This window comes from Stenella coeruleoalba (assembly GCF_951394435.1).
Source record: "Stenella coeruleoalba genome assembly, chromosome: 13".
NCBI classification, from domain to species: Eukaryota; Metazoa; Chordata; class Mammalia; order Artiodactyla; family Delphinidae; genus Stenella; species Stenella coeruleoalba.
Genome location: NC_137159.1, coordinates 68813198 through 68825752, shown reverse-complemented (window position 1 = coordinate 68825752; position 12555 = coordinate 68813198). Strand labels below are relative to the sequence as shown.

The 12555-nt window shown below is 39.7% G+C and overlaps 1 protein-coding gene across 6 annotated transcripts in view; it reads left to right on the top strand.

Annotated features, from left to right (window-relative positions):
• Positions 1 to 12555, top strand: part of ZNF512 (zinc finger protein 512) — a 36424-nt gene that overhangs the window by 14700 nt on the left and 9169 nt on the right. For all 6 annotated transcript variants that reach the window (XM_079941471.1, XM_079941470.1, XM_079941469.1 and 3 more), the window contains 2 exons: positions 482 to 649; positions 3541 to 3735. In XM_079941471.1, the coding sequence (XP_079797597.1) occupies positions 482 to 649; positions 3541 to 3735 (363 nt within the window). The remainder of the gene's footprint in view (positions 1 to 481; positions 650 to 3540; positions 3736 to 12555) is intronic.

Below are 12555 nucleotides of genomic sequence, written 5' to 3'. Positions count from 1 at the left end.
ATCTTCCAGCATAAGAGCGACTTCTGTTTTTCAGGGTCTCCTGAATTCATTAACAGTTCTTTATTTTCTTTCTCATCTCCAGAAATTTGTTCTCCCTTTTCCCTTTGTTTGAAGGAGTTTCTTTGTCATCCTTTCTTTAGTGTGATAAAGAGGATTGTAGTAACCTCATGTGAGGAGCTTTGATATTGCTGGCTGTTTGATATTGGGGTGGAGTTGGATCATAGACCAAGGAGGAAGCTGTGACACAGACGAGGTATACAGTTCTAGTTTACTGATTGCTGACTAAGTTGATTGAATATCATACTTGGTGGTAGATAGGACAGCAGTTGGGCCAGGGACAAGGAAGAGTTGTGCGAATGGGAAATGCTGGAGAGGGTCTAGTGATATCAGAGCGTCTGTTTGTATGATGTGGCCGTTTAGAAGTTTAGAAATCATATAAAAATATGTAAGATTATAATATAGCCCTCTCTCCTTTGTTCAGAGTTGCTCTAGTAGCTTCACCAGCATCATGGGATATCTGTATCATGTCAGAAAATGTGGCAAAGGGGCTGCAGAGCTGGAGAAGATGACCCTGAAATGTCACCACTGTGGAAAGCCATATAGATCGAAGGCTGGACTTGCGTATCATCTGAGGTCAGAGCATGGGCCTGTGAGTACTGATTGCTTTCCAGACCCTGTTTGGGGATCTGTTCTGCGGTGACTGCTTGCCCCTGCATCTTTCCTACATCCTTGGTTCCTCATTTGTAGTCCCTTTTAATCTGAATGTTTTTGTTCTCTCTCTTCCTTGTTCTTTTGTGCTCTCCTGTCTGATCATTATTAGGTTAAAGAAATCAAAGTTCATTGTATATTCTGGGCAGAAGTAAACTCATTACTATATTTTTAAAGCTTAAGGCATTCTCCCTAAGTGAGAAATTTTGTGGGATTCTATCCAGCCGATCCCTCTATTCCAGTTTTTTTGTCTTGAATTTTTCTTTTCCTGATTACATTTCTAGGCTCCCCCACCTCGTTTTTTCTTTTTTAGCGTTAAGTTTCAAGATATAACTTACATATGGTAATTAATATTCATTCTTTTTAGTATACAGTTATGAGTTTTGACAAAAACATACAGTCATGTAATTACCACCATGATCAAGATACAGAACAATTTGATCATGCCCCCCAGATTCTTCTGTGTCCCTTTGTAGTCAGTTGTTCTTCCCATCCCCAGCCCCTGGCAACCACTGATCTATCTCCTGTCCCTATAGTTTTGCCTTTTCTGGAATGTCGTATAAATGGGCTCGTACAGTATATACCCTCTTGAGTCTGGCTTCCTTCACTGAGCATAATGCATTTGTGATTCATCCGTGTGTTGCATGGATCATTAGTTTATTCCTTTTTGTTTCTGTCTAGGATTCCACTGTATGGATATTTCACAATTTATCCATTCACCAGTTGAAGAGCATTTGAGTCATTTCTAGTTTGGGGCAGTTTTGAATAAGCTGCTATAAACATTTACATAAAGGTTTTTGTGTGAAAATAAGTTTTGATTTCTCTTGGGTAAATACTTAGGAATAGGACTGTTAGGTCATATGATAAGTGTATGTTTAACTTTGTGAGAAACTGCCAAGCCGTTTTCCTAAGTGGCTGTGTCATTTTGCATTCTCACCAGCAAAGCATGGGAATTCCAGGAGCTTTGCGTCTTTATCAGCACTTGCCCTTGTCATGTTCATTTTTAAAATCCATTCTAATAGGTATGTAGCAGTATTTTACTGCCGTTTAAGTTTGCATTTCCCTAATGACTAATGATATTGACCATCTTTTCATCTGCTTATTGGCAATGTCAGTCTTTAATGAAGTTTCTTCTTTAGTGAAGTGTCTGTTGAAATCCTGTGTTCATTTTATTGTTGCAGTTTTTGTTGTCTTGCTATTACGTTTTAAATATATTTTGAGTTTTTTACATATTCTGGACACAAGTCTTTTTTTTTTTTTTTGGCGGTACGCGGGCCTCTCACTGTTGTGGCCTCTCCCGTCGTGGAGCACAGGCTCCGGACGTGCGGGCTTAGCGGCCATGGCTCACGGGCCCAGCCGCTCCGTGGCATGTGGGATCTTCCCGGACCGGGGCACAAACCCACGTCCCCTGCATCGGCAGGCGGACTCTCAACCACTGCGCCACCAGGGAAGCCCTTTTTTTTTTCACATCTTTATTAGAGTATAATTGCTTTACAGTGGTGTGTTAGTTTCTGCTTTATAACAAAGTGAATCAGTTATACATATACATGTGTTCCCATATCTTTTATTTATTTTTTTATTATTATTATTATTTTTTGCTGCGCTGTGCAGAATGCAGCATCTGAATTCCCCGACTGGGGATCAAACCTGTGCCCCTTGCATTGGGAGCGCAGAGTCTTAACCACTGGACCAACAGGGAAGTCCCTGGACACGAGTGTTTTAGCAGATACATGTTTTGCAGATATTTTCTCCCAGTCTGTAGCTTGTCTTTGCATTTTTTATAGTGTTTTTCAAAGGGCAGAATTCTTAATTTTCATAAAGTTCAGTTTATCTTTTTTTTCCTTTTATGGATAATGCTTTTGTTGTTGTATCTAAGATATCTTTGCCCAATCCAGTGTATAATTTTCTTTTGCTGCATTATAACAATCACCATAAAATTAATGGCTTAAACAACACAACTGTATTATCTCACAGTTTATTAGGCCAGAAGTCCAGGTTACAGCATGGCTCAGCTGGTTCCCCTGTATAGAGCCTCACAAGACTGGAATCAAAGTGTCGGTAGGGCTGTTCCTTTCTGGAGGCTCGAAGAGACGATCTGTTTCCAGGCTCATTAAGATGGTTCAAGAATTCAGTTCCATTCAGGCATAGGACCTCATTTCCGTGTTTACTGGGAGATGTGCTCAACTTCTAAAGGCTACCTGCAGTCCCTGGCTCATGGTCCATTTATCTTCGAGTCAGCAACAGTATTGAGTCTCTCTCATGCTTGAAATGTCTCCTGCCTCTTTTTTCTGCCACACCTCTCCTACTTAAAGTCAACTGATTATGGACATATATTAGATTTATAAGAATATCTTCACATCAGCATCTAGATTAATGTTTGGTTGATTAACTGATGACGGTAGCCTCACCAAGTTGACACATCAAAAAACCATCATGCCCAGGATCACAAAACGTTCTCCCTAGGTTTCTTCTAGAATTTTTATACTTTTATGGTTTACATTTATGGCTATGATCCATTTTGAATTAATTTTTGTATATGGGTTGATGTTTATTTCTTTGTATATGGGTATATCTTGACTTTTAACCACTTGCACTTATTCCAACACAACAGATTTTATCCTGCTAAGAAGCTTTTTACCAGTAAAATATGCATTAAGATGGTAGAGCTTTATACTAGCGGTTAGCAAGCTAGTAAGTAGCTTTCTTTTCTTCCTTTTTTTTTTTTTTTGTAATAGCTCTTTCTATATGAGAGCAGGAAGGACAGCCTTTAATCACTGGATCTGATGGAAGCCATTTCTCAGGCCTGTGTTTTACTGTGTCTTATTCTTGCAGATATCCTTCTTTCCAGAGTCAGGACAGCCAGAGTGCTTGAAGGACATGAGCTTGGAGGCAAAGAGTGGGGGCCGAGTTCAGAGGCGTTCTGCCAAGATAGCTGTATACCACCTGCAGGAGCTGGCCTCTGCTGAACTGGCCAAGGAGTGGCCTAAGAGAAAGGTGCTTCAGGATCTGGTGCCTGATGATCGGAAGGTGAGGCAGAAAGTAGTATTAATTTTGAACCATTATGTCTGATACTGGGCTTACCACATACAGAAAAGTAAACACACTTGAGTGAGTACATGATAGACAATATTTTGCTCCTTTATCCTTGGAGATGGAGTATATCTGATCCAGCTTCAGTGTTTGGATTCATGTAGGTCCTAGAGTGACAGTCTTTTCAGAAGTTCTTTAAGGAGCCCTCTTAATTTTAGGCTACTTCCATGGTGAACCTGACTTCCCAGGTCACTTTTTTGTTTGGTCTTTGCCCAGTATATTTCCACTTTGTTAGTTCATATGTAGTAGTTTAATATTTAGTTTAGGTGGGTGTTTTCAGTTTGTTTTTATAGCAGTAGAACCCCTTTCCCCACCTACTTTTTTTTCCAAATAATAAAAGCTTATGTAAAACACCAGTATATAAAATAACTAAAAATGGAGTTGCTCTGAGTAACTAGGGGTAGTGAGCCCAAAGGCTTGTCTACTTAGCCTTCTCCTTGATACTTTTATCATTCCCCTCCACGGCCCCAAATGCACTTCTGAGGGGTGCAGAGCCCATCTTGGAAGCCTTTGGTTTAGAATAAACAGATCATAGAGGGAAGGAGCCCTATTTGGCCAAGAGGAGACAAGGAGTATATGACAGTGGAGTAGTCATGGGAAGGGGTTGGAGAGCTATACAGTAAGGACTAAGATCAGAGTTAAGGGTCTGTTACTCTCCAGGGTGTCAAGAAGAATAGTTTAGATTTGGCCTGGTGCTTTGACCCATGTGAGAGGAATGTTATGTATTATAAGAAAATAGGTCAAATCTAGAAGTTAACACTTTTTCTTATTTGGTCTAAAAATCAGTCCTACTGGTGTCCAAGAAGTTGGATCCTATTTTTCAATATCAGAACATCCTTTCTTGTTTCAGACTTATTGCCACTTTTTTCCTGCCACAGGCTAAAGTACATGGTTATCTAAATTAAGTTTAGATGTGAATTTTGCACAGTGATATATATCTTGTGATATTGCAGTCCAGTTGCTTTCATTTTGCATGGTATGCGTTAGAGAATTTGTTAGCTCACTGATAAGTTTTGGTATTGTTACCTAGCAGATACTTTCTCAAAATCATCAAACAGTTTTATATTTTGACCGTGTATGGGTTTTAAGGCATAATTATTTTTTTTTAACATAAAAACTTAATTTTTTGGATTGTGGTTCAAAAGTCAAAATGATGACAAACATTGAGATATCTCACTCTCATTTGTCTTTTTCCTCTCCTGTATCTATGATTAACCATTCTTATTAGTTTCTTGTGTGTCCTTCTGGTGTTTCTTGATGCAAACACAAGCAATTTGATTAGGAAAACCTCCTGTGTTTTCCTTTACTCTCACACTACTACACACTCACAACACTTCTGATACCAGATGTGTGGGGTTTTCCCACACTGGCCAATTCTCCAACACCAGCTGGGTATCCTACAATTTGATATAGTCTGACACTATCTACTTGGAGTTAATATCAGATCATATAAGTTAAGGGCTCAATCCCACAAGACTGCTTCAACTTCATATTCCAGTCATAAGTCCCAGGTTGTCAACTTGTACTCTGATGGATTGGCTATAAATTGGGGTTCCCATGACCCCTTGCTTGGGTTTGATAATTTGCTCAAATGATTCACAGAACTCAGGGAAACACGTTTACTGGTTTATTATAAAGGATGTAATGAAGGGTACACATGAACAACCAGATGAAGAGATACATAAGGTGAGGTCTGGAAGAGTCCTGAGCATCAGAGCTCTTGTCCTGTGGAGTTGGGGGTGTGTCACTCTCCTGGCACATAGATATGTTCACCAACCCAGAAGTTCTCTGAACCCTGTTATTTGGGGATTTTTATGGAGGGTTCATCGCATATGCATAATTGATTATTAACTCCATTTTCATACCCTCTCTTCTTGCCAGAGAATGGGAGGTGGGCCTGAAAGTTCCAAACTTCTAATCATTGCTTTGTCTTTCTGGTGACCACCCTCCTTCTAGGAGTCCACCAAGAGTCAACTCATTAGAACAAAAGATGCTTCTGTCACCCAGGAAATTCCAAGAGATTTAGGACCTCTGTGTCAGATATTCCTATAACTGAGGGAATTACAAATTTTAGGAGCTCTGTGTCAAGTACCAGGGTCAAAGACTAAGTATTAGCAGGATCTAGGGCGCAGAGACCAATATATATTTCTTACTATTTTACGAATATATATTCCTTTTTAAAAAACCTTTATATTTTGAAATAATTTTAGACTTACAAAATAATTGCAAAATTAGTACAGAGTTTCCATGTGCTCTTTACCCAGCTTCCTCTAATGCCAACATTTTACATGTAAGTATAACAGGATCCCATCAGCATCCCATCAGGATTCCACATTTAATTTTGTTTACTGTGTCTCCTTAGTCTCCTCTAATCTGTTACAGTTCTTTGGACGTTCTTTGTCTTTTGTGCCCTTGACACTTTTGAAGAGACTATCTGGTTATTTTGTAGAATATCCCTAATGTGGGTGTGTCTGGTATTTTCTCAAGATTAGATTGAAGGTTTTATGTTTTTGGCAAAAATGCCTTCAAAGCAATGTTGGCCCTTCACAGTGGACCATATTAGGAGGTATATGTATCTTTTTACTGATGATAGTAACCTTGGTCACTTGATTAGGTGTCCAGTTTTATCCATGGCAAAATTACAGTTTTCCCCTTTGTAAATTAATAAATATTTTGTGTGGAGATTGAGACATTCAACTAATCTGCCTTATTATGCTTCTGCCTACTTTAGCATCCATCAGTGATTCTTGCCTGCAACAATTATTTCTATTGTGTTTTAGTCTAATGATGATTTTCTGTTTCCATCATTTCTTATTCAATGTTAATTGGAATTCTCCTGTGAGAAAGATCTTTTTCTTCTATTAATTTATTTATGTAAGTATGGAGTCATGGATACTTACTTTATTCGAGGGTTATAATCCAATGCTATTATTATTTTGCTGCTCAAATTGTCCCAGATTTGGCCATCAAGGGCTCTTTCAAGTGGGCTCCTGTGTCGTTTCAGCATGTCCCTATCACTTTTTGAGCACTTTTTAATTCTCTGACACCATGAGATACTGTAGGTGCATCTTGTATTTTTCTTGCCCCAGCCCTGGAACCAACTGTTCCTCTAAGGAATCCTACTTTCTTTTATTGGAGAATATATTTAGAAACAAAGATTTGAGTGCTAGGTGTACTCATTCCTACTGGGATGTCATTGCTTCTGGGTCCTCTTGACGGATAGAAATATGACATTTATGTATGAATATTCATGCACACATACACATAATAGTACTTATTCTATATCTGTCTGTTTAAAGCCATGATTCATCTCCAGTCCAACACTACAAGTTTCATTCACACCTTCTTTTTTCCTTACTTATAACTCCTTTCTCTAGTAATGAGAATCCTGGCTGTCACTGTCTACAGTATATTTATTTATTTGCTCAATCCTACTGTAACATGAAGTAGTTTCAGAATTGTTAACCCATACCTCTGTAAAAAACAAATTTACTAACTAGAGACTAATATTTATATATAGTTTTTTTAATCTTTAGCCTTAGCATATATAGTCAAAGTACTGTTTTCCAAAGTTTCTTAGGTTGGTTCCCACCTCCCCCACTCCTTTCATTATGTTTCTCATTTGTAATAATTATATTTCTCGTTTGTAATAATAAGGTTCATGTGTTACTCTTATTACATTTTGGGTTCCCCCTACATCCTATTTAATTTAAACCATTCATGGGGGAGTAGCCAAAATGGTAGAGTAGTACAACTGTGAGCTCACCTCCTCCCATGGACAGACCTGTTTACAAAGCAACTATCTTTGAGGATGAGGTGAAGACTAGCAGAAAATAGCAGTTATATCCACAACTAAAGATGTAAAGAAGGAACTACAACAAGATGGGTAGGAGGGGCAGAGACATGGTAGTCAAGACCCATATCCCTGGATAGGTGACCCACAAATGGAAGAATATTCACAACTGCAGTGGTTCTCTCCAAGCTGTGAGGGGTCTGAGCTCCATATCTGACTCCTCCCCAGCCTGGGGGTCCTGCACTGGGAAGATGAGCACCCAGAATGTCTGACTTTGAAGGCCAGCAGGGCTTGCATACAGGAGAGCCAGAGGGCTGTAGGAAACAGAGACTGTCCTCTTAGATAGCACACCAAAAAACCTCACGCACTCCAAGACCCATTACAGAGACAGTAATTGGAAAGAAGCCTGAGTCAGACCCACTTGCTGGTTTTGGAGAGCCTGCCAGAGAGGCAGGAGGCAACTGTGACTCCCCCAGGGGAAACAGTCACTGGTGGCCGCCATTTTGGGGAGCTTGTTTGACTGCGAAGACACCGGTGCTGGCAAGTGCCATGCTGGAGTCCTCCCTCTAGCCTGTGAGCACCAGGGGCTCACCACCCACCAGCCAGTCAGCACCAGTCCCAGGACCGGCTCAGGCTGAGCAGCTACCACACTGGGACCCAGCTCCCTCCACCTCTGGGCCCAGGACCTGGCCCCACCCACCAGCAGGCCTGCACCAGCCCTGACACCCCTAGAGCCTGGCCCTGCTCACCAGTGGGCCAGCACCAGCACTAAGAGCCCCAGGTTGCACAGGCAGCTTTTCTGGGACCTGGACCTTCCCAACAGTGGGTTGGCACCAGCCCCAGGACCCCCTGGGCTATGCAGCCAGCCTTACTGGACTTGTCCCACCCACTATCAGGCCAGCATCATCCCTGGGTGCCCCCAAGCCTGGTAGCCAGCCACCCTAGGACCCAGTTCTGCCCACCAGCAGGTCACCACCAGTCCCAGCGCCCCCTGGGGACCTGCTGTCAGCTGCACTGGGACCCAGTCTTGCCCACCAGTGGGCTGGCAGCCACTGCATGAGTCGGCCTAGCAGCCAGCTAGACCAGGTGCCAGCCCCGCCTACCAGTGTGCCCGCAGTAGCCAGCCCCACCACAAAAGAAGGGCTCACATAGCCCACATAGGGGGAAATCCCTAGAGCGTATTGTTCCGGTGACCAGAGGGGAGTGTGCTACTAGGTGCCACAGGATGTCTCATACATAAGGCCACTTCTCCAAGATGGGGAACTGTAACTGACCTGTCTAATACATGGAAATAAACACAGAGAATTAGGCAAAATGAGAAAGAGGACTGTGTTCCAGACAAAGGAACAAGACAAAATCCTGAAAGAAGAACTAAGGAAAGAGTAGATAAGCCTTCTACCTGATAGAGTTCAAGGTGATGCTCATAAAGATACTCAGTGAAATCAGGAAAAGAATGGACGAATACAGTGAGAAGTTTAACAAAGAGTTAGAAAATATAAAGAAGAACCAAAGAACTGAAGAATACAGTAACTGAAATAAAAAATACACTAGAAGGAATCAGCAGTAGATTAGATGATACAGAAGAACAGAAGAGTGAACTGGAGGACAAAATAGTAGAAATCACCCAAGCTGAGTAGAAAAAAGAAAAAGGAATTTTAAGAAATGAAGATAGTTTATGAGAACTAACATTCACATTATAGGGGTCCCAGAAGGGGAAGAGAGAGAAAAGGGGGCAGAGAATTTATTTGAAAAAATAATAGCTGAGGGCTTCCCTGGTGGTGCAGCGGTTGAGAGTCCGCCTGCTGATGCAGGGGACACGGGTTCGTGCCCCGGTCCGGGAGGATCCCACGTGCCGCAGAGCGGCTGGGCTCGTGAGCCATGGCCGCTGAGCCTGCGCGTCCGGAGCCTCTGCTCTGCAACGGGAGAGGCCACAACAGTGAGAGGCCCGCATACCACAAATAAATAAATAAATAAAAATAATAATAATAGCTGAAAACTTCCCTAACTTGGGGAAGGAAACACATATCCAGGTCTAGGAAGCATAAAGAGTCCCAAACAAGACGAACCCAAAGAGGTCTGCACCAAGACACATTGTAATTAAAATGGCAAAAATTAAAGACAGAAGATCTTAAAAGCAGCAAAGTAACTAGATACGTACAAGAGAACTCCCAGAAGACTATCAACTGACTTTTCAGCTGAAACTGCCGGCCAGAAGGGGGTGGCACGATTTATTTAAAGTGATGAAAAAACCTACAGTCAAGTACTCTTCCCAGTAAAGCTATCATTCAGATTTGAAGGAGAGTTAAAAGGTTTTACAGATAAATAAAAGCTACAAGAGCTCAGCACCACTAAACCAGCTTTATAAGAAATGTTAAAGGAACTTCTCTAATCGGAAAAGAGAAGACCACAACTAGAAATATGAAAATTACAAAAGGAAAAAATCTCTTTGGTGAAAGCAAATATACAGTAAAAATAGGAAATCAACCACTTATAAAGCTAGAAGGAAGGTTAAAAGACAAACTAGTAAAATCATCTATGTGCATAAGGGATATACAAAACAGAAAGCTGTAAAATATGTCAAAAACATTTGAGGGAGAGAGTAAAAATGCATGGTTGTTAGAATGCTTTCAAACTTAAGAGAACATCAACTTAAAAGAAAAAAAAATATATGGACTGCTGTATGTAAACCTTATGGTAACCACAAACCAAAAATCTGCAATAGAAAAAAGAGAAAGGAGTCCAAAACTATCACTAAAGATAGTTATCAAATTACAAGGAAAGAGCAAAAGAAGGAAAAGGAACAAAAAACAGCAACAAATACCCAGAGAACAGTTACCTAAATGGCCATAAGTACATATCTATCAATAATTACTTTAGACGTAAATGGACTAAGTACTCCAATCAAAAGACATAGAGTAGCTGAATGGACACAAAAACAAAACATGTATACATGCTGTCTAAAAGAGACTCACTTCAGATCTGACTGACTGAAAGTGAGGGGTGAAAAAAGGTATTCCATGCAAATGGAAACAAAAAGAAAGGTGGGGTATTTATATTTATATCAGATAAAATATTTATATCAGATAAAATAGGTCTTAAAGACTGTAACAAGAGACAAAGGACATTACATAATGATAAAGGGATCAATCCATATTTATATCAGATAAAATATTTATATCAGATATTTATATTTATATCAGATAAATATATTTTTATCAGATAAAATATTTATATTTATATCAGATAAAATAGATCAGATATTGATATCAGATAAAATAGGTCTTAAAGACCATAACAAGAGACAAAGGACATTACATAATGATAAAGGGATCAATCCAAAAAGAAGATATAACAGTTGTAAATATATATGCACTCAACGTAGGAGCTCCTAAATACATAAAGCAAATGTTAACAAACAAAAAGGGAGAGGGACTTCCCTGGTGGTCCAGTGGTTAAGACTCTGCGCTCCCAGTGAAGGGGATGTGGGTTCAATCCCTGGTTGGGAAACTAAGATCCCACATGCCGTGTGGTATGGCAGAAAAAAAAAGGGAGGGGTAGAAATCGACAATAACACAATATTAGTATGGGACTTTAACACCCCATTTACATCAATAGACAGATCATCCAGACAGAAAGCCAATAAGGAAACACTGGCATTAAGTGACACATTAGACCAGATGGACTTTATATGTTTTATATATATAACATTCCATCCAAAAGCAGAATACACATTATTTTCAAGTGCACATGGAACATTCTCCAGGATAGACCACACGCTAGGCCACAGAACAAGTCTCAATTTAAGAAGATTGAAATCGTATCAAGCATCTTTTCCAACCAGAAGGGTATGACACATGGAGGCTAAGCGATATGCTAGTCAGCAACCAGTGGGTCACTAAAGAAATCAGAGGAAACTGAAAAATATCTGGAGATGAATGAAAATGGAAACACAATAATTCAAAATCTATGGGATGCAGCAAAAGCAGTTCTTAGAGGGAACTGCTAAATTCTAATGATACAAGCCTACCCCAGGAAACAAGAAAAATCCCAAATAAACAACCTAACCTTATACCTAAAGGAACTAGAAAAAGAAGAACAAGCAAAACCCAAAGTTAGTAGAAGGAAAGAAAGAATAAAAATCAGAGCAGAAGTAAATGAAATAGACACTAAAAAATAAATAAATAAAAAGGAAACATCAATGAAACTAAAAGCTGGTTCTATGAAAAGTTAAAAAAAACTGATAAACCTTTAGCCACACTCATCAAGAAAAAAGAAAGTGACCAAATAAATAAAAGGAAAAAGGAAAGGTTACCACTAACAACAGAGAAATACAAATGATCATAAGAGACTACTATGAATAATTACAGTATATGCCAATAAAAAGGACAACCTAGAAGAAATGGATAAATTCCTGGAAACATCCAATCTCCCAAGACTGAATCAGGAAGAAATAGAAAATATGAACAGACCAAATTGAATCAGTAATTTAAAAGCTCCCTACAAACAGAAGTTCAGGACCAGATGGCTTCATAGGTCAGTTCTACAAAACATATAAAGAAGAGTGAACACTGGTCCTTCTCAAACTGTTTCAAAAAATTGAAGAGGAAGGAACACTTCTGAACTCATTCTATGAAGCCAGCATCACCCTGATACCAAAGCCTGACAAAGACACCACAAAAAAAGAAAATTACAGGTCGGTATCACTGATGAACATAAAGCAAAATCCTCAACAAAGTATTAGCAAATCTAATTCAACAATACATTAAAAGGATCATACACCATGATCATGTGGGATTTATCCCAGGGATGCAGTGATGGTTCAGTATCCACAAATCAATCAGTGTGATATACCACATTAACAAACTAAAGAATGGAAAGTATGGGGTTATCTGAATAGATACAGAAGAACTTTTGACAAAATGCAATCCATCTATGATAAAAATTCTCAACAAAGTGGTTACAGA